This window comes from Lonchura striata, chromosome 3 (assembly GCF_046129695.1).
Source record: "Lonchura striata isolate bLonStr1 chromosome 3, bLonStr1.mat, whole genome shotgun sequence".
NCBI lineage: Eukaryota > Metazoa > Chordata > Aves > Passeriformes > Estrildidae > Lonchura > Lonchura striata.
In genome coordinates this window covers 36,178,960-36,205,055 of record NC_134605.1, presented here as the reverse complement: position 1 = coordinate 36,205,055, position 26,096 = coordinate 36,178,960, and the positions used below count along the sequence as shown (strand labels likewise).

The 26,096-nt window shown below is 35.8% G+C and overlaps 1 protein-coding gene across 3 annotated transcripts in view; it reads right to left on the bottom strand.

Annotated features, from left to right (window-relative positions):
* Positions 1–26,096, bottom strand: part of MAP3K4 (mitogen-activated protein kinase kinase kinase 4) — a 62,574-nt gene that overhangs the window by 18,746 nt on the left and 17,732 nt on the right. Inside the window, exons 4-17 of one of the 3 annotated variants that reach the window (XM_021544132.1) lie at positions 22,640–22,882; positions 18,581–18,727; positions 17,234–17,391; positions 16,801–16,917; positions 16,261–16,360; positions 16,091–16,174; positions 13,866–14,132; positions 11,896–12,045; positions 10,733–10,894; positions 8,148–8,281; positions 6,514–6,592; positions 4,413–4,491; positions 2,318–2,414; positions 1,314–1,430 (exon numbers count right to left, since the gene is read on the bottom strand). In XM_021544132.1, coding sequence (XP_021399807.1) covers positions 1,314–1,430; positions 2,318–2,414; positions 4,413–4,491; positions 6,514–6,592; positions 8,148–8,281; positions 10,733–10,894; positions 11,896–12,045; positions 13,866–14,132; positions 16,091–16,174; positions 16,261–16,360; positions 16,801–16,917; positions 17,234–17,391; positions 18,581–18,727; positions 22,640–22,882 — 1,934 coding nt within the window. Of the gene's footprint in view, positions 1–1,313; positions 1,449–2,317; positions 2,415–4,412; positions 4,492–6,513; positions 6,593–8,147; positions 8,282–10,732; positions 10,895–11,895; positions 12,046–13,865; positions 14,133–16,090; positions 16,175–16,260; positions 16,361–16,800; positions 16,918–17,233; positions 17,392–18,580; positions 18,728–22,639; positions 22,883–26,096 lie in introns of all 3 variants that reach the window. The other 2 variants (XM_077782074.1, XM_077782075.1) reach the window with 2 other exon arrangements.

The following is a 26,096-nucleotide window of genomic DNA, read 5'->3' as shown; positions in this document are numbered from 1 at the left end:
TAAAGCTGCCAGAACATCTCAGTGAAAATTTTCTAGCGTATTACTTATTGTCTATGTTTGAATGACAAAAATTTCAAGATGTATTTTCAACCACAAAAAAGACTTAGACTCATAAAGTATACATCTGGAGGCTGCTGTAAAAGGTGCAAGTCACATCTTGCAATAAAAAACTTGCAGAAAAGATTGCATATAAAAAGTGGCAATTTACTTCCCTCTTAACAACTTAATGGATGCTTGTGCCATGCATCTGATAACAAATCAAACTATGATGGTTTTCTGGCTCACAACCAAAAATTATTTATTACAAAACAATTTATAATCAAGTTATATCCAAGTTTGCTTTGGTCACCACCAATCTATTGTTCCGTCACCACCTCTTTTTTTCTCTACCAGCTTTGTGATGCAGTCAGATATGTGTATCCATTCATATGAATTTCTATCCCAAAGAACTTTTGGTACTCTGCAGTAGAAATAAAAATCCAAAAAGCTATTTTTAAACCCTAAGATAACACCACTGTGTTAAGAGCAGGCTTTTCACAGTCAGGGGTGCAGGGGAATAAAATGGTTAAATCAAGTTGGGAGATATGTCAGTGATCTGACTTGTAATACAAGAAGAAATAGCAAGAATCTGAAATTACAACAGCCAAATCAAACATCAATAAACAAGAAAGATACTAACATAGGTCTGCCAAAAAGAATCACCTATGATGATACAGAAGCAGTTTCTGTTACATGTCCTGATACAAGAATTGTTTCTTTCATATTAAGTTTATTCTGCACCACCCTAAAAATAGGTGTAGGAGAAATGATTTTAAAAAATCCTCATGTGTTTAATTTTGCATTTGCCACTATACATTATTTCAAAATACTTATGACAGACAATAACAATACCAAAACTGTTAGCCAACATGAAAAAAAAAAAGAAAATCCTTGCCCTTGGTTGTATCTTGCAGTTATCCTAGTGGAAGTGATTCTATCATTCTAAGTGTTAGTTATCAGTACTAATTATTTACTGAAGTTATACCAATAAGCTGACTGGCATATGTTCATTGCATGGACATTTTACTGAGCAAACCTATGTCAGAACTGCATGCTTTAACTACCACATGTTCAGGCTTTTTGAATCTGAAAGTGGTCTCATTATTGATTTCTAAGACACGTGATTTTGCTCAAGTGGAACATGAATGAAGGAGCCAGTGGAAGACAAGATGGGAGGGAAGAGCGTGGTGCAAACGAGCTATTAGGATGCATGTGGGAACAGTTATGTGGTGATGTAGGGAGGATGAGTCTGCTACATCACGGAGCGCAGCTACCTGGTCTCATTTGCACTGCTGAGAGGTTTGGGCTGGGCTGAGTCGCTCCCGATGGGAGCGGGGCGGCTCACAGCAACACTGCCATGGCTCCGCGCATCGCAAGGGACGCTCCGCGTGCTGTGGCAAGAAGAAAAACTTCAGGAAACAGTTAAAAAGAAAAATGTATGGAGTTCAAAGTTTGTTTTAGAAACAAAATACTGAAGTGTGTATAATGATGCCTAATTTCAGATGTTTTTCAATTGCATAACAATTTTTATTGTGGAATATCTCTGGGTCTCAAAAGCTTTGTGGCTGCTAATGTATACAGTAATAATAATCCTCAAAATAAAAATCTTCAAATCTTTAGAATACTACTAGTTTCTGCAAAGCTAAGTGGCTTCTGAAAGAAAAGTCAACTGTAGAGTTTCTCACTGATATATTCTTGGAAAATAGGGCCCTCTGTGTAAAATCATGCATGGTGATGTTTATTTCAAAAATTTTTTTAAGCTATTTTTGCAATAATTCTCATGTCAACACTTTCAAAGGCAAGAGAAAAGATACAATGCTTTAAGCTTATTCACAGCAGATTGGTAATGATGCAGACATGCCACCATATCTCAGAATGTTACATTTTTAAGTTCCATGCATGTAAATTCCAGAAAGCACTGCCACAGGAACTTAGGCAGGCATTCAAAGTGTGGAAGGAAATAAAAGTGTTGTTAATGACCAGTTTTCACTGAATTAAAGCGTTTTACATTGAAACACTGGTTTCAGGAAAGATAAAGGGATGAGAATGACTTCAAAGTGAGAACCCATGCACCAACAGAAAGAGGGGTGGCCAAGCAGCAAGTAAAAGAAACTTGTATTGTCCTTAAAAGCACATCAATAAACTCCGGATCACTTATGTGCTAATTTTTTCTATCTGCTTTGCCCTCAAAGGGAAAGAAAAGGCGTTCTACTTACTGATATTCAGCATAGCCAAGGCAGAATAAAACAGTTTAAAATGCTGCACTAATGCGCAATACCTGAAGCCTTCAGGTGTGGGGATGATGAGATGAGGATTTGGTGGATCACTATGGCACCGAGGCACTTTTACAGGACGGGGACTGTTTCGATGAACAGCTGCAAACATAAAAACAGATGATGTTTACTCAGATATCAGAAAAATTCTCTTAAGGGCCATTATCAAGACACAAAATTTAAACAAATTCCTATTTACAGAGTTAAGTGTGAACTGGCACATATTTTCTTATCCTTTAATAAAAATACATATTATTCCAATTTTAAATAAATCAATTTTATGTATTAATGCTTTTCATATTTTTGTATTACTTAACTCATCCATAAAATAATGAAAATTCCCCAGATAGTCAAAAACTAGCAATTAGAAAATGTGTACATACTTCATTAAAACTTCATTATTCCTACTTCACAAATTAATCTTATTGCAAAATAAATATTAACCAAATAATAATTAGCAAACCAAAGAGCAATATTATGTTCCTTTCCATAAGAATTAAGCTTTCTCAGACGGCAACAGAAAGCAAATTAAGCTGTGGAAAAAACCCACATATGACAGTTTTACCCAAACTAATGTCACCCATGACAGTCTGCCCCAAGGAAGTGGTAAAAATGGACAGGACAAAACCTAAATGGTAGTCACTGTCTTTATGCCTAATTCAATGCCTCCAGGAGCAGACTGCACCATCTGCCCCCAACTCCTCCTTAAATACTAAGAAAGACACTGTGGCAGTCACATCTCAAAACAGCTGGTTGCCCACCAAGCTATGAGTCAGTACTTTCTGCCAGGCTAGGTTCCTCTCAGGGAGCTCCATTTCTGTCTTGTTTGCACTACTAGGGTAAGCAAAAGACAGCAGGGCCAGATGTTCATTGTCCTGCTGTAATTGGCAGGTATGTGTCTAGAGGCAGCAGCATAAACATAGCTGGATTCTCAGCTTCAGAAAAAGGAGCAAATACCACAGTGGGTTTAAGTCCTTCAAAGTGGTACGCAAATGTAACTAGGAAGTCTTATTTTTCTCCTGATCAGGAGACAGGAATGGGTATCTGCAATATGTGCAGCCAGGATACAGTTTATGTTAAATTTCACATGTATTAAGGTTTCAGACTGCTGTTGAAGTCTGCACTTATCTGTGTCACCTCCTCTGCATGCCTCCTAGACAAAAGCTGTTGAGCAATTTAAGTTGTGTGATCTGCAGTGTCTGCAATAGCATTTATAAGAGTTTCAATATGTACAGGTTTTGCATCATGTACAGAATCTGGCTAGATTTTATTTTAGACTCTGCTTCTTTGACTGACTTTCACTGCAAAAAGTTTGTCACCTATAAGACTTTCTCATCAAAATTATATCAAAACAAGCTTTCCTGAAAAAGTGGAAAACGTCCTCTGGAGGGCAGGTTACACCTCCCTCATGTCTTCTATCATCAAGCCCACCCAAAACATGGACACCAGGAGAAGGATAAAAGAGATGACAAAATATTTTGAGAAGTAAATGAGTCAATGGAGTTGAGAGGAGAAAGACAGAAACAGTGCTGAGAAAGAAATGAGTAAAAGGCAAACAGAGCAGGCAAAACATTCTCAAGATGCATCATCAAATATGCTGATTTCACTCTAATGATATCAACATTCATATCTAAAAAATGTATTTTACATTATGCCATACTTTATAGCAGAGAACTATTTTGCATAGTTCCCATGTATAACTCATGTGTACTTGGTAATATAAAGTCCATTAGAAGCAAAAAAATCCACAGTGCCGAAGTGTAAATAACTGCAGTGCCACAATGAAACTTTGGGAGAGGGAGCTGTAACTGCCTTCTTAAAGTTAAAATCACTTCTTTACCCAACCTTTAAACAACACAGCCCTTTCCCAAAAGATTTGCAGGACTTCACAGGAATGATAAAATGAGAGGAGAGAATCTGTAAAGCCTTGAAATTTCTTGGGTAAAACTACCACATATTTACACTTTTTCAAGGAGTAATGGTTTCACATCAACAATCACAAATTGAAAATATTTTTATTGGTATTTCTTGCATTTTAAAAGCACTTTACAACCAAAATTCTGTAACAGCAGCAGCAAAGCTCCAGAATTTCTGCCTTACCAAGGTACAAACCTGTAACAGGACTGTGAGGTTTTCCAATAACATGGCCAATGCACTCATTCATCAGAGCTTGTAAACTCTAGGAAATACAAACATAAAAAGTTGCAACGTTTTATTACAAAGGTTGATGGTGACAAAGCTCACAGTAACAAAATTACATTGTTCAAGTGTGTAATCTGTCAGATAAGCACCCCTATAGTCAACCTATTATATTAAAATTATGGATCCACATAAGCATTTTGACCTAACTGATTTTTTTAAAAGTTAGAAGTCTTAGCTTTGTCTTGCCTTTTGTCCTTGTCAAAATTACATCACTGTAAGAATTGAACAGTGGCATATCATAAAGAACATTTCAAAATATAAAGGTATTGGAACCTAATGTTCATTGTTAATATAATTAAAATCACATTTCCTGAAAAAAGCTATAACAACCTTCTCTGCTCTCCCCCTTCACATCCCAAGAAAAAACCTAAAAAAATTGAGTGAGAATATGATGGCCTGAATCTCAAGATTAAATTCTGTTAAAACAAAAAATATTAGGCCCCACATATTAAAAGAGATGCACTTTCCTTATCTACCCATGAAGCTATCAAAACTTTCATGAAAGGGATTTAGAAGTTAAAATCATTGAACTGGGCCTCAAACAATCCGAGCCAAATTATTAGGTGTACTATTCAATAGGTATGTAATTCTGGACAAGCTGTGACAATTCTGGTTCAAGTTACTTGTCAGAACACCAGAAATATAATCCATCTTCACAAAGCAGTAAAATTATGTCCTTCAGTAAAGCTGCTATGAAGGTCATTTCTATATGCCAGTCACTCAGTGTAGCCAAAATTTCTTCCAGAAATTAAAAAACTTTGTAAAGACCAGGAACTTCAAGGACTAAGAAAAAACTGAATTATAAAACTAAAGAAGCACTGAGCTTCAGACTGGCATATTTTACCAATGCAGACTGAGCTAGAATTTAATCTTGAAATGTAGAGCTCTAAATATAGATCATCATTCTTCCACTACAGGATGTAGTATCTGAGAGATCATGATTGACATTGCCATCTCTAGGTAAAATACTGTGACAGATTTATCAAAGTGGCTTCAAGTGATGATCTCAAAAAACTGAAATCCAGTTTAAGAAAGAAAAAAAAGTTCAAAAATGCAGTTAAGGTTTTGGGCTCCCGCCTTTTCTTTCCCCCTTACTTGTTCAAAGTCTGTTTCAGAAACTGTGTCAAAGCAGAAGAAATTGAGGGGCTACTTCATAAAGCTGAAATATCAGCGTATTCCAAAACACCAGCAAAACATTCCAAAACACTCTGTCATTAAGGCAGACAACCCTTTCCCAGCAACACAAATGCAGGACTAATACATCATTTATCATTTACTAGAGAAATCCTGATAAAAATATATGTGAAAAAAAGACTAAATAATGTATTTTCTGGATTATGCAAGATTAATGTGGTTGACATGTCATAACACATTTTGAAATAAGTAAAAATCAAGAGGTGCTGACACTCACATTCTGCTCTTTTGTGGCAGCTGTGCTTTCACTTCTCTGTAGTATTGTACCAAGATGAGAGAAATATATTCTCAGAACAGAAAAAGAGGAAAGCAGAGCAAGCAAAGAGCCAGCTTTAGTCTACTAGTTTTTTCATAATAAAAACAAAAGAGAGATGCTTTAAAATCTGTTTCGTGTTGGAACTACTTGAAAATAAAAAAATCTGTAAATGGCAGGGATTTTGTATTCATAGCCACAGATGAACTTTGGGTTTTAGTTAAGCCTCAGAAGCTTAGAAATTGATTTATCACAACTATGAATCTCTGCAGAAAGCTGCTGTCAACTTTCCAAGACACAAAGGGAGATGGCCTCCCAAGACAGTACCAGCAACTTGTCAGCAAACTGAAACCATCACTGCCAGTGGTCACAAATCTAGTTTTCAGAATCTAACAGAAGAGATAGCAGCATCAACAGTGATATACAACAGCAATTGTTACAGAACTGCATCTGTGTTCAGATGTTGTTTTATAAGAAGTATCCCTGCAATACGTATACTGATAGCTTCACAAGCATTTATAAATAAACACCAGCAGAAAAACTTATCCATACCAAGAAGTCATCTTCTGGGAGAGCTGAAATAAATGCTGGCTCAATTGCTTGAAGAAAATCAAAACCTTGAGTTGCCCATCTACGTAAAAGAAAAAGACAGAAAATTAAATAGTCTTTGGCTAAAGCCATCATTTAGAGTTTCAACTACATCCAAGAACAACAAATAACAGATAATAATTTTTCCTCTCTAAAATATGATCAAATCCTCATTTAAAAAAAACCAGACTAATATATAAGACATAAAAATGTTAGTCTTTATCCAGTTATATTGGGATAAAGACTGATTTTAGTAAGGACACTGTCAAATAAAGTGAGCAGGCCATGCTATGTATCTACACCCATATATATGCTATCAACTTAACCATGATTTGTTTCAGAGCAACAAGCCAAACCACTGTAATCCCTGCCTGAAGTCTCCTTTCTGAAACAAGACTGATAGTTAAGATTTCATGACTATCTGATTAGTAATGACTGGGTATCAGTGGTTTCATGGCCTAGAATGGCAAAGTAAAGTAAGTAACTTGGCTGGAGTGACTTGTGTCTTCAGCTACCTGCTGTCCCGCACTGCCTCCCCCTTTGACCTACTTGAACTAGCAGCTGCCACCTACAAAATACAAGAGAATCACAGGATATCCTGAGTTGGAAGAGGCACACACAGCTCATCAGAATTGAACTTCTGACTCCACAAAGGGCAATACAGAAGTTAAGAGCAGAGTCCAAATGGTTCTTGAACACCAGCAGGCGTGGGGCCACAACCATTTTCTGGAGAGCTTTTTAGAGTGCTTGACCACCTTTCAGTGAAGAACTTTTTCCTAATATCCAGTCAAAAACTCCCCAAATGCAGGTTTTAAGCCACTTTTAAGCCATTTTCTCTTGTACAGTCACCAGAGAGAAGACATAAAGAAGTTGCAGATAGCAACTCATTTTCCCCTTCCCTTAGCTAAGCAAACCTAGTGTCCTTAATTACTCCTTATTACATCTTGTCCTTTAGTCCTTTCACCATCTTCACTGACCTTCCTGCTGCAATATTTTTATGTCCTTGTTAGATGAGGAGCTTAAAAGTGCACAGAGTACTCAAGGTGAGGCTGCACCAATGCTGAACACAGTGGTACAATCACTTCATCCAGCTGATTAGATCTGTTGTGCCTAAGGCACCCCAGGATATAGATGGCCCTTTTCACCAACTGGGCACATCACTGACTCAAAGCTTACAATGAACAAGAATTCTGAGGTCCCTTTCTGAATGGCTGCACTCCAATCTCTTCACCTCTGATCTATATGGATACCCAGAGTTACAGCACACCAGGTGCAAAATCTGGCACTTGTCCTTGTTACATTTTATACGGTTGGTTATTGTCCAGCCCTCATAATCTATCAAGTTCTCTCTGTACAATCTCTGTGCCCTTGAGGGAATTAATGTCTTCTCCTAATTTAGTATGGCAAACGTATTTAGCATGTACATGTATCCAGGTCATTAATAAAAACACTGAGAAAAACTGGCCCTAAAATTGAGCCCTGAGGAACACCCTAGTGACTGGCTGCCAGTCAGACATCACTTTATTTACTCCAATTTTTTGAGCCCAACCCTTCACCTCTACCAAAAACTACCATGGCAGTAACAAGTTGGCTGTTACCTGGGTCGAGTGCCTCGGCCACTCTCACATTTTGTTAGCACATAATTCATCCATTTTCTGGCAAAGTTGATATATTTGTCTCCAATTTTCTGCCTGAATTCTCCAGACATCAGACGAACAACTTCTTTATGGTACTGAAAGAAACTAAAGATTACTTTTCACATATTAATAAGAAGAACAATATGCACTGAAGTTATTTGCAAGCTAACAAAACTCTACAGTACGGTAACAGTCACATCCTATTATTTTTTTCACAAAATTATTTAATAATTTTCACAAAATTATTTTATTTAAGCAGTTGCCTACTTATACACAAAAATTTCATCAAGAAAATGATATAAAATACGATACACTGAGAGGCAGTACTGAGCCACACTGCATTTTTCTGTGTGCATCAGGCATGTGCTGATGTTTGACAGTATACACATCATTGAAGAAACATCCTACATAAAACACTCGGCTCTGTAACCAGAGATTGAACTGCAAAGTAGTGTTTATTTTTAGTTATATTTCAATAACATTAGGGGATAAAAAAGTTATCTATGTGCATTTAAAACTCAAACAAATACCAGCTATTTCTTATAGGAGTATCCTAAAAGTACATTAGGATATGACACAATCTCTAAAAAATTTTACATAGCCCAGAGGAATCAAATAGCAAAACATCTAAAACATCTGAACATAACATTTTGAATGTCTGCACTCTAATGCAAGCACTCAAAAGCTTGTACTGCATCAAAGAACCATCACAAACTCTGAAGGAATGTCTCATGTTACAGTATTATGCTATTCTGGGCTGAAAAATGGTGAGAAGGTAAGTTAAACCACAGGATCCTGGAGTGACCATCCTTAGAAGTATTATAAAAATAAGTAAATATGGCCTTTGTGATATGGTTTAGTGAGCGTGGTGGCACTCAGTTGAAGTTTGGATTTGATTTTGGAGGTCTTTTCCAACCTTAATGATTTCAATATAGACATTAATATTAATAATCATAAAATGCTGCCAAGCAGTAGAGCTTACAAGACTATACCTGAAATCATGAAGTTCTTAAAAGCTTTTCAGATTTCCAGACATTGCTAATTTAACAGATTTATCAGATTCATTTGTTGCTTTTCAATTATTCTCAAGTAAAATTTCTGAGGCAACACATTTTTATGACATTCTGCTGAAATTGGGAAGTCACAGTTCACTACAAATTACCAAATGTGAGGCCCATCTACAAGAAGGACTGCAAAGAGGATCCAGAAAACAACAAACCTGTCAGTCTGAAGGTTATGGATCTACAGGACAACCAGGAGATTAGGCCCAGCCAGCATGGGTTTGTGAAAAGCACTTGACTGACCTGACCTCATTATATGAGACGGTCAGCCACTTAGCAGATCAGGGAAAGGTTGTGGATGTCATCGACCTGTATTTTAGTAAAGCTTTTGACATCGTTTTCCACAGTATTCTTCTGCAGAAGCTGGCTGCTCATGGTCTGGACAGAGGTTCACTGTTTGCTGTGTAAAAAACTGGCCAGGCCTAAGGAGTGATGCTACACCCTGTTGGCAGCTGGTCACTTTTGGGGTTTCCCCAGGACTCAGTTTTGGGGCCAGCCCTGTTTTATTTCTTTATCAATGATCCGGAGCAGGGGATCAAGGGCACCCTCAGTCAATTTACAAGCAACACCAAGCTGAGTGGGCATGTTGATCTGCTGGAGGACAGGAAGGCTTTGCAGACAGGCTGGATTGCTGGACCAAAGGCAATGGTGTGAGGTTCAACATGGCCAAATGCCAGGTCCTGCACTTAGGTCACAACAATCCCATGTAGCACTACAAGCTGGGGGAAGAGTGGCTGGAAAGTTGCCTGGGGTAAAAAGACTTGAGGGTGCTGGCTGACAACTGGCTGGACATGATCCAGACTGTGCCCAGGGGGCCAAGAAGGCCAGTGGCATCCTGGTTTCTATCAGCAACAGTGTGGCTAGCAGGACTGGGGCAGTAATGGCACTGGGAACTGCTGAGGTTGCACCTCAAACACTGTGTTGGGCCTTTCACTACAAGAAAGATATTGGGTATTGGAGCAAGTCCAGGGAAGCTCAACAAAACTGGAGTTCAAGTCTTGGAGGAGTGGCTCAGAGAGCTGGGGTTGTTTAGCCTGGAGAAAATGAAGCTCAGGTGCAACCTTATTGTTTTCTACAACTATCTGAAAGGAAGTTATAGTGAGGTGGGGGTCAGTCTCTTCTCCCAAGTAAAAAGTGTTAGGACAAGAGAAAACAGCCTTAAATTGAGCCAGAGGAGGTTTAGATTGCATATTAGGAACACGTTCTTCACTGGTAGAGTGGTCAGGCATTAGAACAGGCCACAGGAAGTGGTTGAGTCCCCATCCCTGAAGTTACTTAAAAGATGTGTAAATGTAGACATGGTTCAGTGGTGGACCTGGTGGTTAACAGTTAACAGAGTTAACAGTTGGGATTGATTATGCTAAAGGTCCTTTCCAACCTAAATAATTCAACAGTTCCACAAATTCTTTGTATTTCCACAGTTATTAGTTACCTTATTTGCACCAATGCAAAACCAGAAATTTCAATTGGTTTTTGTTTCCTTACCTCAAACCCAAAATTATAACCCTGAATCATGGCTTCCCGGTAGTATTGCTGCAAAGTGGCAGATTCAGATTCATCAACTTCAGCATCAAACTCAGATGTGAACATGTGATCAACTCTATCAATGGCACTGCTTATCTTATTGCATAGCTGTAATGCATCATTCTGAGTAACAAGAAAAAGGGTGGGGGGGTAGAAAATATTACTTAGTCTTGTCAACTGTAGAATATAAGGCAAATACGAATCTAACAATTACAGTATTTTAATGAAAAGGTACAATAATGCCACAAAAATTCATTCAGTCTTGGAAAACAAACATTTTCCAGCAGTTGCATTAAGCAAGTCCTGTAATTAACTCAAGTATTATAATAAAGTTTGCTTGCATGTGATTAACTTTAAAAACAAAGACAGCAAAAGGGTGAGTGGGGAACCAACAAAAAAACCACAAAACAAACAAAAACATCCAACCAAAACCAGACAGACAAGAAAGGAGAAAATTAATTCTACTATCTATAGCATGGCCAAGCTTTTGGTTCTATTTTCACCTTGGTGTCTGGACACAGCCTCTGTTGAATGCAGGGATTTGATACAGCCACTTAAAGGTTCACAAAGAAAAAAACAAACCAAACTCACCAAAGAAAACACTCATCAAACAAAAGTAAAACAAACAAACAAAAACCCCCACACCACACACACAAAATCAGCAAAGAAAGATTTAAAAACCCACACCAAATCCAAGAGAAAACAGACAGATAGACTACCCACCTTTGCATTTTCAAATACAGGAAGAAAAGCTGCTTGTTGCAGATCACTGATTTTGATAGAACTTGGTTTTAGAAAATCATACACTTTCTTTCAATTGAATATTGCTGTCACCCAAAGAGGTATTCACTCTGTTGCTATGGTATTTCATCTGCATTATGGACTCATTTCCCAATTACCCAATGCAGAAATTATTACACCAATATAGCTCAAAAATACACTCACAAGTCATTTGCAAAAACAGAGTGAAAATTGTACTGAAAGTAAAGTCCATAGAGGACGGCCACATAACTTAAAATTGCAGAATATGCCATGAGCTTTGCAATCAAATCTTCTTCCACTTTTTTACTTACCAATGAGCAAAGCACCATCAGTTTTGATAAATAATCTCCAAACCTGCTTACCTTTAGCTGCTGTAGAGCTTTGGCAATGATTGGTTGGCTGGATGTCTGTTCCTGGTGCAGAGATATGAGCCCTTCAATAGACTGCTGGAAAGCTTTTCTCTGACTCAGAAGGTGGGCAGACTGAATGACTACAAGGAGGAGGTTATCAACCTAGAATACAAGACACCACTTACTTCTTGTAAAAGAAAATAATCTCTGTAAAAATATATCCAATATCACCAGTTTCCAATCAGTTATTTTTTAAATTCCAATATATGAAAGACCTCTAGTCACTATTCATTAAAATCTAAATTCACACAGAAAAGCTTGATGCTGGCATCTAAAACTCCCATCTAGTGGCAGATTTCCACTAGGGTAAATGCCACAGAAAGTTGTCATGGGGAATATGGCCCTATTCATTTCTGGAAAATATGGGAAACACTGCATTAAATTATCTTCAGACTAGCTACACAGAAAAAAAGCAACAACTAAGCAAAAAATAATTCTATTTTCTCAAAGCAGATGGAAATAATAAACATCACATAAACAAAGAGGTTTTATCAAAGAAACACAGCATACTTCAGGACAAAAGCCCGCTATTGAATAGGGAAAAACACAGATTTAACACACAGTATTTGCTCAAAATTTGAAAATTATCAATATATTATATGTTTTGGAAACCAGAGTTCTGATATTGTACAAGTCTATAAAAGCATATAGTCACAGATGGTGCTGCCATACTAAGCTTTGCTGATTTCAAACTACAGACAATCCATCTGCAACAAGTTACTCATAAAGGAAGACCTACTTCATCCTGATTTTCAATACCTTCTCCCCAAAGAATAATTTCATGCTCAACTTCTTTAAGTGTTGATGAGTATTTAACTGACACCTTACATTTTCTCTAGTTTGCAATCAAAATGCATTTTTTAAGACAGAATATTTCTGAAGGACTTTTTATTTCCTACCCTTTCAATCCTGGATTAAAAAAAAACCTAGTAAGTGTTATAGACATATAAACACACAAACCTAGTGTTTTATGTACACTTACATATGGAAGAAACCATTTGCAAACCAATTTTCATCTACTGCTGTTTTCATTTTCTGAATGAACTACTAACTTTGATAGAAGTCCGAAGAACTTCTAAGCACTTAATCAAAGGCTGTTTTGTTATTGTCAATTGGAACAACAGGCAAACAAGAAAAAACACATTTGCAAGTTAAAAGCAGCAGTATGTAGAGAAGTGACTTTTTCAACTGCCTCTAATTGCTAGAACCCTCTCCATGCCAAAGGTCAGGCACAGTGGCGTGGAAAGTCACTCTCTTTGTGGACAGTAGAGCCCATTTACGGTAGGGATCCAAGGAACTACATGGCATACCAAAAGGAAAATTCACACAGCTTAACACTAAGGATATGAGAACACAAGGGGGTGGAGCTGGCTCAGCTGTCAGAGTGCTGCAGAACTGCTGGCAGGGAAACCCAGTTGGCTTGGGAAGAAGGAAAGTATGACTGGAAACATTTCTTCCTGCAGAACTGTTGAACATCTAGTAACTTCCAGAGAAATTTAACATTAAATGTCACAATTCATCCAAGATCAAGAGTAACTGGTTTCATGCCTCAGTGTGTGGAAAGCACAGAACCATCACATGTTCTTGAAGACTGATGATTTCTTAAAGAAATGTCCTGTTTTCAAGTCTTATCCACACTTCTGAACACCCAACTAAATATTAAAAGTACCTCTTTTTTTTAATACTATTATACAAGCACAACTCTGAAAAAGGCACATTTGTGGAGACTGATCCTGCCAGGAAATGCTACAATCCATTTAATATTTGCATTTAACACAATGAAGATCAATCTTATTCCTGAATTTCACTTTTTATTACCTATAATAGGACACAAGCTTCACTTGAATCACTCCAGTTAATCTGGTAGGATAAGCATTCATAGAAGTGTAGAGGTAACAGTGGGGGAATAAGAGCACACCCACCTGCATGGTGCGCAGCGTATCAACAGTTTCTACCTGTGGCACTATTTTGACTGGCTGGCCCTCCCACGCACTCCAGCTGTCATCTAATTCATGGTCTTTGTCACTGTGCTTGGTCATTAGCAAGTAGGCCTCATATGTAAGCTCATCTGAATCCTTGGAGCAATCCTTCCCAGCAGCTGCATTGAGGAGCTGCAGAATCACAGCCTTTTCCCCTGCAATACTGCCTGGTACAAATACTTGTAAACTCTCGAGTCCGGGAATTTGTACCTGTGGAAAAGAAGTACACTGAATGAGTGAATATCACTGTCAGTATGTCAAATAAAGATAAAATAGGTAGTATCATTTAAGCAACAGGAAGAATCTCCATAATAATGGGCTGTACAATATACAGTAAAACAATACCTTCAGCTATTTTTGCATTGGAAGTCAAAATGCATTATAAATGAGTTCTTTAGAAATCCACTGGATCACCATTTTCAGTGACTTCTTTCTATGCACTTCAAGGTAATCCTTCTACATATTCTTCTAAAGGAATTTTGTTATAAAAGAAGTCCAGTTTCACATATATACTATATATGTATGCATACATGAGTATATAATATATATACACATATTTTAAAAAGTAAATTAGTCAACAAAGAGTGGAGTATTAAAGAAAAATTCCTTGAGAATTTTTCTTCTCAATGACTATAAAAAACAAAGAGTAAAAAATCTGCCTAAAAAAGTTATTAAATTATTATTAAATTATTCTTCTACTTTCATAAAAGCCAGAATAAGTCCAGTTAGAGCATTCTCTTTTAACAAAATACCACTGCTACTACTTAAAAACTACTTCCAATTATATCTGTCACATTGGTAGCAATACTTCAACCAAGTCAGGCATCTGAAGCAGACTGTAAAATAACCACTATTTTAACCTGACAACTCACAGTGGAGTTAAATTCTCTCTTTTCTGAGTGCAATGTTATCAAGCTAAGACAAAATACTGCACTCAGCACTTCTACCATTAGGCAGACATACTTTATAACTACAAGGTCTATAAGCTGTATGCAAACACAAAATACTAGATGGTTGTTACTAAAAGCTAAATTAAATCCCCAAAACTAATGAGCATCTGCCTGAAAAGGCTGTTAAAAATTTAAGCTCCCTACATGATATTAGAGGGCCAGAATATAAAGTGTTCATTATCAAAATGTGTGTCATTTAACCCATGTATAACAGATGTGTCAAACTCAAGACACAATTTTTTCTTCCAGAAATGTATGTAAGAAAAAGATACAATCTTTAAAAGGTCTACTGAAACTAATATGGTGTCTTTAAGCAGCCAAGACTACATACCTGGGAGACAATATTTTTTTTAAATAAACATATACTGATTTCCCTGGCTATTTTTCAACTCAAACAATTCACAGACCAGTGCCCTGCTGAGCCAGTTGTTTTGTCCATGTATTTACAATCCTTTATGAACTTCTCTCCTGTGAATTTGTGTCCCCTTCAACAAAGTTCTGTATTTAGCAAACATGTACATAAATCTAACAGGAATCATGTAATGAAAGTTAGTGCATTATTTCACAACTGCAAAGTATATATTAAATGCATGGAAGGACAAAAAAGAACAGCAAATCCAAATACAATTGAACTGTTGACGCTAAATTTTTAAGGAATTTTGAAAAAAACACTAATGTGGGACTCTACATTACAGTAAATATAGAGCACCAAGAGCTTAACTTACTTTTGCAGGGTAACAGTTTCCTAGCAACAATTACGCTGGAACAGAACAGAGTCCCTGCATTTCTCAGGTTCTTAATTCTCTCTAGGAAACTTGCTAAAGCAGACCTCCACTATAATACTGTTGCTTTATAAAAGCTAAACACAGGTCTACAGTCTGAGATTATCTACTCAGACATGTATACATTTACCTTATAGATTTGCAAACATTTGTTTCACTGCTAAGCATTATTAAACAGAAAGGTTTCTCCTCAGTCACAAAGAGGATCTTTGGAAAAAAGGAATTAAGGCACTGATTTCCCAAAACAGACTAGCACTCCCACTCATACAAGCACAAGTACAGAATTTGACTACCACAATTCAATATTAAATACACACAATTTTAAATGCTGAAATATGTTCCATTAAAACATTAAAGCATGCCAATATTGGAGATTTTGCTTAGCATACTCAGTTCACTTTCATGCCTTAAAACTTTATTACTTATGTGAATTTACCTTCACATACTCTTTTGTTTTCAGAGCATTCAGAAGATCTCGCACAGGGGCAGACAATGCAAATTCTGCTGCTATTTCAAGGTCCTACAAATAATAACAAAACAAAGGAATATGCTTTCAGACTAAATTTCTTTAAAGCATATAAGTAAGAGGAGACTCTGTTAACTTACCTTCCTCAGCATTTTAGCAAAACCAAGAGCTTTGGAGGCCCTTTCTCTAGCTTCATGGAACAGCTCTTTCAGTGCTCGGCTGGTCTCTATAACAGACCTCCTGAAACATTGGTAGAAATGAAGTGACAATGTTTTAATAAATCATATTACACTTACACAGCCATTGAAAATAATTATTGACATATATGTTAGTAAGAAGAACATAAATATTTGCAAGCAGCTGACAAATAAATTGAATTTGTGTAGGCACATTTTTTGTAAGAATACAAAAATCTAATTCAAATACCATTACATAAAAACCTCTCATAGCCTGACCTACAGAAAAGGATACTAGGCTTTAAAAACAAACAAACAAACAAAAAAAAAAACAACGAAATGCACACAGAAATACAGAGATACAGTCTGTATTTACCAAGTTTGCATCCTAAGTAATAAAATATATTATGTATCTGTCAGAGGCAGAGAAACATATATAAGTGTTTCGTTAGTATTAAGGAATTTTTTAAGGAATACCTGATTTCAAAAAGAATTTTTTAATACCTGATTTCATCTGATGCAGTACTGTCATCAGCACTGGCCCAAAATTCATCACAACTTTCTTGTAGTCCAGAATCTAAAAATATTCCTGTAGACTTCAGCAGCATTCCTGCAATATCACTGTAGCAACAGAAAGGGTGGAACTTCAGAGTCTTATTGAGATAGCACGGCATCTCAACTTCTTCCTTCTTAGTGCAAGAGAGCTGTTTCCAAGTCCATGTACAGAAACAAGCAGCATTTTGGGGCCCACAGAAGCCACCTGCACCTACTGTGTTCTACACATACAGCCACTACAATAATCCAAACATTCACAAAAACTAACAGCTGCTTAGTGACATCTCAAGAAGCCCCATCTGGGAATCCCAAACAACTGCTGATTTGAATACCCTTCTGGTAAAAAACAACACCATAAGCAAAGGAATTAAATAAAACCTACCAAAATAGCTTTCCAGCTTGAGCTTCACCTCCTCTTATATAAGGAGTTATTTCTTTGGTGAAATTCCATTCTTCCTCTAACAGATTTTTTAAACTATGAGATGCTTGAGGTAACTGCTGCAGCATTTGGATCCAGCTTCGCATATAATCAAAGTAAACCTGAACAATGAAACATAATTTAAACAGAAATTGTTACACAAGGTGTTAAAGACTAGAATTTCTCAAATCAACAGACAAATTCAGTATTATAGAATTTTTAGAAGGTTCTTCTACAATAATTTTCATTTGCTCCAACTGAAAATGAGGTCCATGGTTTCACACAGAAAGTGCAATTTATGGTTCACCAAGTATTAAATTCTATGTCTTCACAATACCTTCCTGAAAATATTGACCACCTTGCTTGTTGTGCTATTTACCATTGTAGTAATGAATAATCACAATAGCCAGAGTTTTTAATGCTGAACTGCTGAAAAACAGTTTCTAAATGTTCTATTAACTGTCAAAAGGTCTTATCTGAACACATTCTCCCAGATATGGATAAGTAACATGAAAAGGTTTCTGAGATTCTACATTACACTTGGTGTTCCTTTATATCAAGTCTTATCTCTCACCTTTATTTAATTACTATTGTTTTAATATAAATAATAAAATACAAAATATATTAAAATACAAACATTAAAATATAAAAAAATCCCACTAAATTAAATTTTTCTTTAACCATCTGCCCTTCAGGATTATATTGAATGCAAAACATTACCTTTCGTTTCAGTTCAATAATCCATAACATTCCTCCTCAAAAATGGTTAAGGTACTTTCTATTGGTTTCAGGTATTTTCAGACTACACTGTAAAAATGCCAAGATCATAGAATCATGGGATTTTCTGGGTTGAAAGGGACCTTAGGGATCATCTAGTTCCAACCCTCAACTTTCAGAGGTCAAGTGTTTTTCTTAAAAAAACTGTTTTAACTAATTGCAACAATAAATACACATTAAAACTAAGACATTGTATCAATTAATAATTAATTAATGTTAGTCAAAAATTATATTTGATTCAATATTAAAAAGGTTATTAAAAGCTTAGTTCAAACTTATGGAATTTAAAGTTCTATATATGAATTATTTTTTGTAAATACAGGCAATTTCCAAGTGTACTGTACCACAGAAAAAAACTCAGTATTGCTAAAACAGCACCGGTTTCTGTGTTACCTTTACAAGTCCATTACAACAATAAAATTGTATCGAAATAGTAAAAAAAAAAATTGCAACCATCCCTAAAAGGCATAACAGATTTCCATTAGCAGTATTCAGATCAATGCACTTACTTGAACGCTCCTTTTTGAAGCTTACCATTAACATTTTATGCAAATCCTCTTCAAAAGAATCAATGTTGCAATCAATCTTTTGTAAGTCATCTAACACTTCCCGTAACATGAACTGGTAATATTGCTTCATTAAGAGTCCACCCTTCAGAACTTCTTTACACTCTCTCACTAGCTGCAAGGAAAAACCCCAAAACTGCCATCAGTCTAGACATTACTCTCAAATTCACCTCTTGTCAGCCCGGTTTGTCTCAATATGTTAGTTTGCCACTAAATAATTTCTACAGCTTTTTGAAACAAATACAGCTGCTCTACACATCTGCAAGAAAGGTGTGACTAGTTTTCCAGGATTATTGCACTCCCATTATTTGCCACATCAATGTAAATGGAGATGCAGGCAGATGTTTCAGACTTACTCCCTGCACAATACCACAGCAAGCAGCTTACTGGATAATTAGTTTAGAAAGGGGCAAAAGGCCTCACAGTCACAAAATCACCACTTTCAATGGAAGCAAGTCAGGCAAAATATGCAATGTGTTTAGCATATGCTTAGAGAAATGTTTTACTACAGTGAATTCACTGTCAATCTCCTGGGCAGGTGCCCTGAATTCTAAAATCCGTATCAGACTGAAAACAATTAATGGGTTTTTGCTGCTTCCCTGGGCAAAGCTAACATGAGGAAAGTTCTCTTTTCAACTGCAGAAGGGGGCGCCTTCAGAGGAGCTGTGACCTCTCCCTGAAAGCTTAGGCTTTATTTCAAGAGACATGCACAACCACAGGTACAGGAGCACACAAGGAGCAACGATCATTTCAAACCTACATTAACATGCTAATGCCTTTCTTTCAGAAGCCCTTCAAGTGCTAAGTGTGTATTCTGAGATCATCATCATCAGTCTTCAGTTTTGACAATCCCTGATTTTTTTCTGAAGGTCAGAGGGAATGGAATTGCTGGCTGATTAATATGCTTTTTAAAATCTTCTACAATGGCCTTCCTGGCAAATATATCAACATAGTGGACTCAATGTATGAGAAATTATAATAGCACAAAAGCAGAACAAGAATGCTATTAGTATGACAAGAGTCTCTGGAAACCATTACAGGCCAGAACACCTTATACTGTGCTCCTTGATGTGCAGAGGAAACAAGGATAATAGTCTGAACTCTACAGTTTGAAATTTACCAAGTTAGGTGAAAAGAGGTAAAAAAAGGTAATTTTTTATAACATGGAAATCCAAATGGACACTTTTATATCCCTAACATGTAATATACTTTAAAATTAATGTCCTTCTTCAATCAATTACATACAGTGTACTTTCTGTTAAGCTATGAGGTTATTTTTTACCCTCAATGCACATCCATTCTGAAATAAACTTGAAAAGCTTCATTAAAATTGAGTTTATTTAAATAATACTTTTCTACAGGGGTATGCTACTGAGTAACAGAATACAGGATTTACAAAAAACAATGGTGTTTTTTGTAAAACAAGAGCTAATCTTAGTGTCAACTTCTGAAACTGAAATTCAAGAGGCAGTGGCCAAACTTTTGGTGCATAATGAGCACATGAAAGAATACACAGCTTAAACTGAAAATATTATCACTATTATTGGTTTGATGGGTTGCTTTTTGTTTAAGTAGTTTATACAATAAATTATTTTCTCAAAGCCGGTGGGGCAAGACAAACAATACCAAAAATAACAACCAAACAGAAATAATGCACATGCACATACACATACACACACATCCACCTCTCAACATGAATGCTGAATTTGTGAACCATCTTGAACTGTTCAGGTACTAAACTGCCATTAAAAAGAACAGCTCTCTCCAATAACACAGGATTTTCAGGATTACAAAAGCTAGTACTGAAAGTGAAACATGGACAAAAAGGAGGAAGGTAGCAAGAAAGGACAGAAGAAAAGGCACATTGTAAGAGGCCTGTAATCTGTGTTAGTTTTCTTTTTGTGTATATACATTTTATTGAAAGTAGTATTAATTTTTTAATACAATTGACTTGGTAGTAATACAAAAATTTAATGTCACCTTGAAAAAGTTGAGTAACAAGACTACTATACCTGATACATTCACAAAGTACTGCTATATATTTCAAATGGTACCAAAAAGCAAGAGACACAAAGGTCTCAGTGCCTCAAATAATATTCTCTAGGTCAATCACTACAAAAAATTGACTTTGCTGTGCTACTTGCATACAAAGAACAATCAAGATGGTAAGACCATCTTACAGAAGGAAATTAAGCAGTGCCACTTCCAGAAGGCTGTGCGGCAGCACCAGCTCTCCTTCCTGAATAATACCTTGAAAGAATTGAAAAACCTTATGTCTGCAGTTTAGATGGCTCAGCTGTCTTGAGCTGTGTACAAGTTCTGCATCCCTGCCCAGTGGCCAGGAGAGCAGCATGACTGAAGATACGTGAGCTGATCGTATTTCAGATGGTCAGCTTCTGAGGGCTACAGAGTGTAATGCAGGACATTGATGAGGTCCTCTCTCAGCTGTCTCTTCTCATGGCTGAACAGGCCAAACTCCTCCAGCCTTTCCCTAACAGGAGAGATGTTCCAAGCCCCTAATCACCTTTGTCCTCCACTGGACCCAGTCCAGGAGTTCCACATCTCTCTTGTGCTGAGGAGCTCTGAACTGGAGACAGCAGTGCTGATGCATCTCACTAGGACTTCAGTAGAGAGGCAGGATCCACCTCCCTCAACCTGCTGGCAATGCTCTGATAATAAAACAACCTAATTTGGGGATCAATCTAATTGTAGGATCCAGCTTTCAGAAGGTTGGACCAGAATATCTCTAATCCAGTCTTCTCTGTAATTCTGTAATACTCTGATAACATGCAGAATAACAGAGACTCCTGGACTCTTCAGCTTGCTGAAAATTTTAGGAATTACTATTCTTCAGGTAACTAACAGATCTATTTGTGAAACATCCTCCACAGCTCCTTTGCCTGCTCAGAAATATTGAGTGCGACAGAAAACATTTGCTGAGTTGAATTAATTTTTTCAATGTCATTAGTAAAGCCAGTATCCACCACCACAACAGTCTGGTACAAACACATTGTTTTCCAGGAATAAAGTGTTATTTTTACTTAAGTTAAGAGTCTAGAAGGAGCACACAAAATGTTAAGGGGGTTAAAAAACAAAATCACCCCCGTCTCTGAAGGGTATACTGTGCTTAATAACAGAGCATGCTATGCAGTGGATTACTCTGTGACTGTTAAGGTTGAAATTGCAGGCTTCAATCAATGGGGAGAACAAGGGAGAGCATAGGGCAGGAAGGAAGAGCAGAAAATTTATTTGGGACCACAGAGTAACAGCAATGGATTGAGGATCAGCAAATAACCAGAATCTTGAGATCATAATTAGTCCAAGAGCTTATTTACATGTTTATTCCTAGAGATCATCTGATAAAACCCCGATTTGGGTATGCTTGTCAGGATGCAGGGACATCAGATTAATTTAGTAGATCCTAGCATTGATCTAAACAGCCTTCATTGCACTTGACAGCCTCCAGAAAATAAATCCTTATACCATACTCTAAAATAGTGACAAGACTGACAGTCTTGGGTCACTGTCCACAGAAAATAATACAACAGGCTGGGGAAGATTTTTTTTTATTTCATTTTTCTTCTCAATTAACTTCCACTATGCAACTCCTGCATGTTAGTAGATGTCTTACATTCACAAGAGAAAAAATCAATCAAAGAAAAAAGATAAATACAGACCCTTAAAACTACTTACATTGCCTAAGAAACCCAAACAGAGGAAGATGTACTAGAGAATATTATATAGCTTATAATGCAAATGGAACCAATACTGTCTACTTTTGTTGGCAAATAATATTTTTAATCACCAGTTTTGATATGGAAGCCTAAATAAGAGAGCTATACATGACTGTTATGTATTATGCAAAAAGTAGATCTCCATATGAAATACAATACTATTTACAAAACTTATTGCATAATTATACATTGTAGTTTCTTACACTAATCCTCTTTAAACTGAACCATATCATAATGAAATGACAAAATATTTCAAACAGGAAATACATACTAAAAAAGAAATTGAAGCAAACCTGTTTAATACTCAAAAGAGATGGTTCCCCAGCAGGTCTTTGTTCCAGCCTCAGTTTGAGACATTCATGGATAACATTGAGGAGGACCCGGCAGAGAACCAAGAATGCTGGTTCAAAAGATGGTAAATCCATGGATTTCAACTCCTCCCATGATACAGCACTGCATTTTTGCTCGCAACAAGGTGGGAAATTTAGTAACTGCACATAATCGGAACACAACATGGGATCTGGAAATTCTGAAAACTGTAACAAAAAATAGGTATCATGAAAAGGAACCTTACGAGTCTTTAGAATTTTGGATTTGTTTAAAATAGCATGCACAGAAGTATGTTTTTAAAATGTAATAGTCTATTAGCTGGCAAGTCAATTGCTCAATTTTCAAGTTTATATCATTGGGAGATTTTTAATGCTAACTTTTTTTTAAGGATCATCAGTCTCAGGAAAAACAACTATGGATCCTTTGGAATGAGCAAAACCACTTACTTTATGTTTCTGTTATGGCATTATCCAGAGAAACAAGTGTAAACTAAGCTATATCAGGTACATAACCTCATTCTCTTTCAAATACATAATGCATATATTAACATAAAACTCCACATTGTAAATGAACACAATATTAAAAAAAAATGTCACTAGCTAAACTAAACCAAAGTACTGAAAAATTGACTTTTGAATTTCGCTAGCTTTTAAATTTAAACTGTTAAAAAAAGGAAGATGAAATATAGACATCAAGCTGATTTGTTGTTTTAGGGATTTTTGTTTGTTTTTTAATAATATATTTATTTTTCATTTAAATTAATATTCAATTTAAATAAAATTACTTTTCTAATTAGAGAAAATAATTGAGACTCTGTGAAATAAACATTCTAGAAATCTAAGTTATATACCTTGTAATAACATTCTAAGAAATGTACTTGTGTACATGGAAGTACTCTGGAGTTTAATTTAGAAAGAAAAGTTGGACTGCAAAATGTGTAGTTGCTAAAGACAGCAACACATTAGTCATCATTTAAGGATAAGATTTGTTTCAGATTAAATTTGTTTTATTCTTATTCTCATTTCTCAGCTACTAACTATGACATCTGAATATCCTTCATCCATATATAAACACAACTAGTATTTTCTAGGTTTTTCTTCAGTCAAGCATTTTCTAGGTTTTTCTTCAGCCAAATTTAAATAACATCACTACAAAAGGGAGGAAAAACATTACCAGTAATTACAGTAATTACAGTAAGATAATGATAGAACTACTGCCTAAAAAGTTTAAAAAACCTTTTAAGCTCATAATCCAGCAGAAAATTAACACATATTTACAAGTATATCTTCATAGATAGAATGTTAATGTCTTATTTTTACACTCTTTAAAAAGAACATATAGTACCAAAATAGCATTAGAGCTTTTTACAAGAAGTTTTCATTAACAAACAGATCATGAAAATACTACACTTCCACAGTACAACAAAACAAACTTAAGAAATAAAATCCTCATGGTGATGCAAATATAGTTTGGGGAAATTCAGGTCTTATAAAAATATTAAAAAATTAGAATTAAGAACAAGAACATGAACTATGAACAAGAATTACACAGCCAAATTGAATAAATTTGTTCTATTTTTTTCTAGCATCAAGGATATCAAGGTTACTATTATCGAGGACAACAGTAAATTACATTAGGGCTTAGTACCAGACATCTAAACTACTACTGATCAATCTGACTAATCTTAATCTTCTGCAGGCCCAATCTGAAATGTTTCAAATTTTTCTTATAAAAACCTCAAGAAAAACTCTAAGCCATTTATTGAGAGCATATAAAAAAACACACTCAAAATTCCAGTCAGTTGAATAAACAGAGTACACAAGCTTAAATAAGTTCTATTAAAAGAATGTCCGATTTCATATTCTAAAGTTAGAAATATTATCCATCTTCTCAAAGAATGAAACTGTACAACTTCTATACAGAATGGACTCTATAATGCCTAGAGCCCTGTTAAAGTATCAGAGCCTACAAAGGAATCAAACATGTTTTAGAAAACTTTAAGACCAGGAATTTGTATAAAGATTTACACATATTTAGGATGAAATGAGCATTAAAATGTATACAGTGGAAGAATCAAGAAAGCACATTTTAGATGTGTTTTAGACACCATTTAAGCAACAATGGAAACAAAAGTATATCCAGAGACTTAGAAGTATACACATAAACATAGTGTAAAGTAACAAAAACAATAAAGATTAACAGAATACTAACAACTTTGTCTGCATACAAATACCAAACTGAACTGCACTAAAAAAAAAAAAGACACTATATTCAAAGTATTGTCAGGTGCAAAGGCCAAGCAATTAAAACCCATCTCTTCCATTTTAGTATAAAGTCATCTTTTGCTGCACTAAGTACAACAATTCTGACAAAGAGTTGTTTGTGGTTTTTTTTCTGGTAACATCCTTTATATGTTGGTGCAGGAATAAAGTCTACAGTTTATAACATTCACCTTTACTAACAACCGTTTCTTAAAAGAGAATACTATTCCACAGAAAAGGTAATAATTACTGAAAATGAATATTCAAAGTAGTTACAAGGGTAGAGAAGGGAGAAAATATTAACCTTACATCTTATACAAGTCATCCAATATACATTACCAGGAAGTTTAATTCTGTGAAGCTGCAGCAAAAACTCCTGCTACTTAATGTTTCATTAATTTGTTTTAAAAACAAAAAAAAGCTTTTGAAGTATTTAGCAGTTCCAAAAACAGATTCAAAGTCCATTTTCAATATCCCCATACTATGTCTTGTTCAATTTGATTTTTTTTTAATTTTATTTCAACCTATATATTAAGCTGAACTTTCTAAGTGTACATGGTTTGGGGGTGCTTTGGTTACTGTAACAACATACCTGCAAGTTTTGCTTAGGCACTTGACTCTAAGGAAATGTTCGCACATTTCTAATGAAAGTTTTCTAAAACACAAGCTGAAACCAATTAGAGAATAAATAAAAATTCAACTAATAGCTTCATTTCTACAGTAATATCTACACTAGTAACAGTACAAATAAAAACTTTCAAAATCAAATAGCTTTATATTTATAAATTTATTCATCCTAAAAAAATAACCTCTAAGAGAAATCAACAATTCTTATTCCTTGTGCAAACGTGATTGTCAACATTAAGAGATCTGCAATATTTTAAAGACCATATATGGTATCCATATTAGAATGGCCATGTTGGCTAAGAGATACCTTTGTCCAGAATTCTCAGTGCCACATTACCAAGGAGAACAAGTAATCCTTACCACTAATTTTTCCTAGCATAAAAATGCCTACAAAGTTAGATAGCAGTTTAAATTAAGAAACAATACTCTGCCTTGAAAGAATTAGTGGCCACATCTTACAATATGAAGCTACAGTCCTTCACTTACTGCTTAATTCCTACATTGGTTTTATTAACTCACTCAATTCTTAATT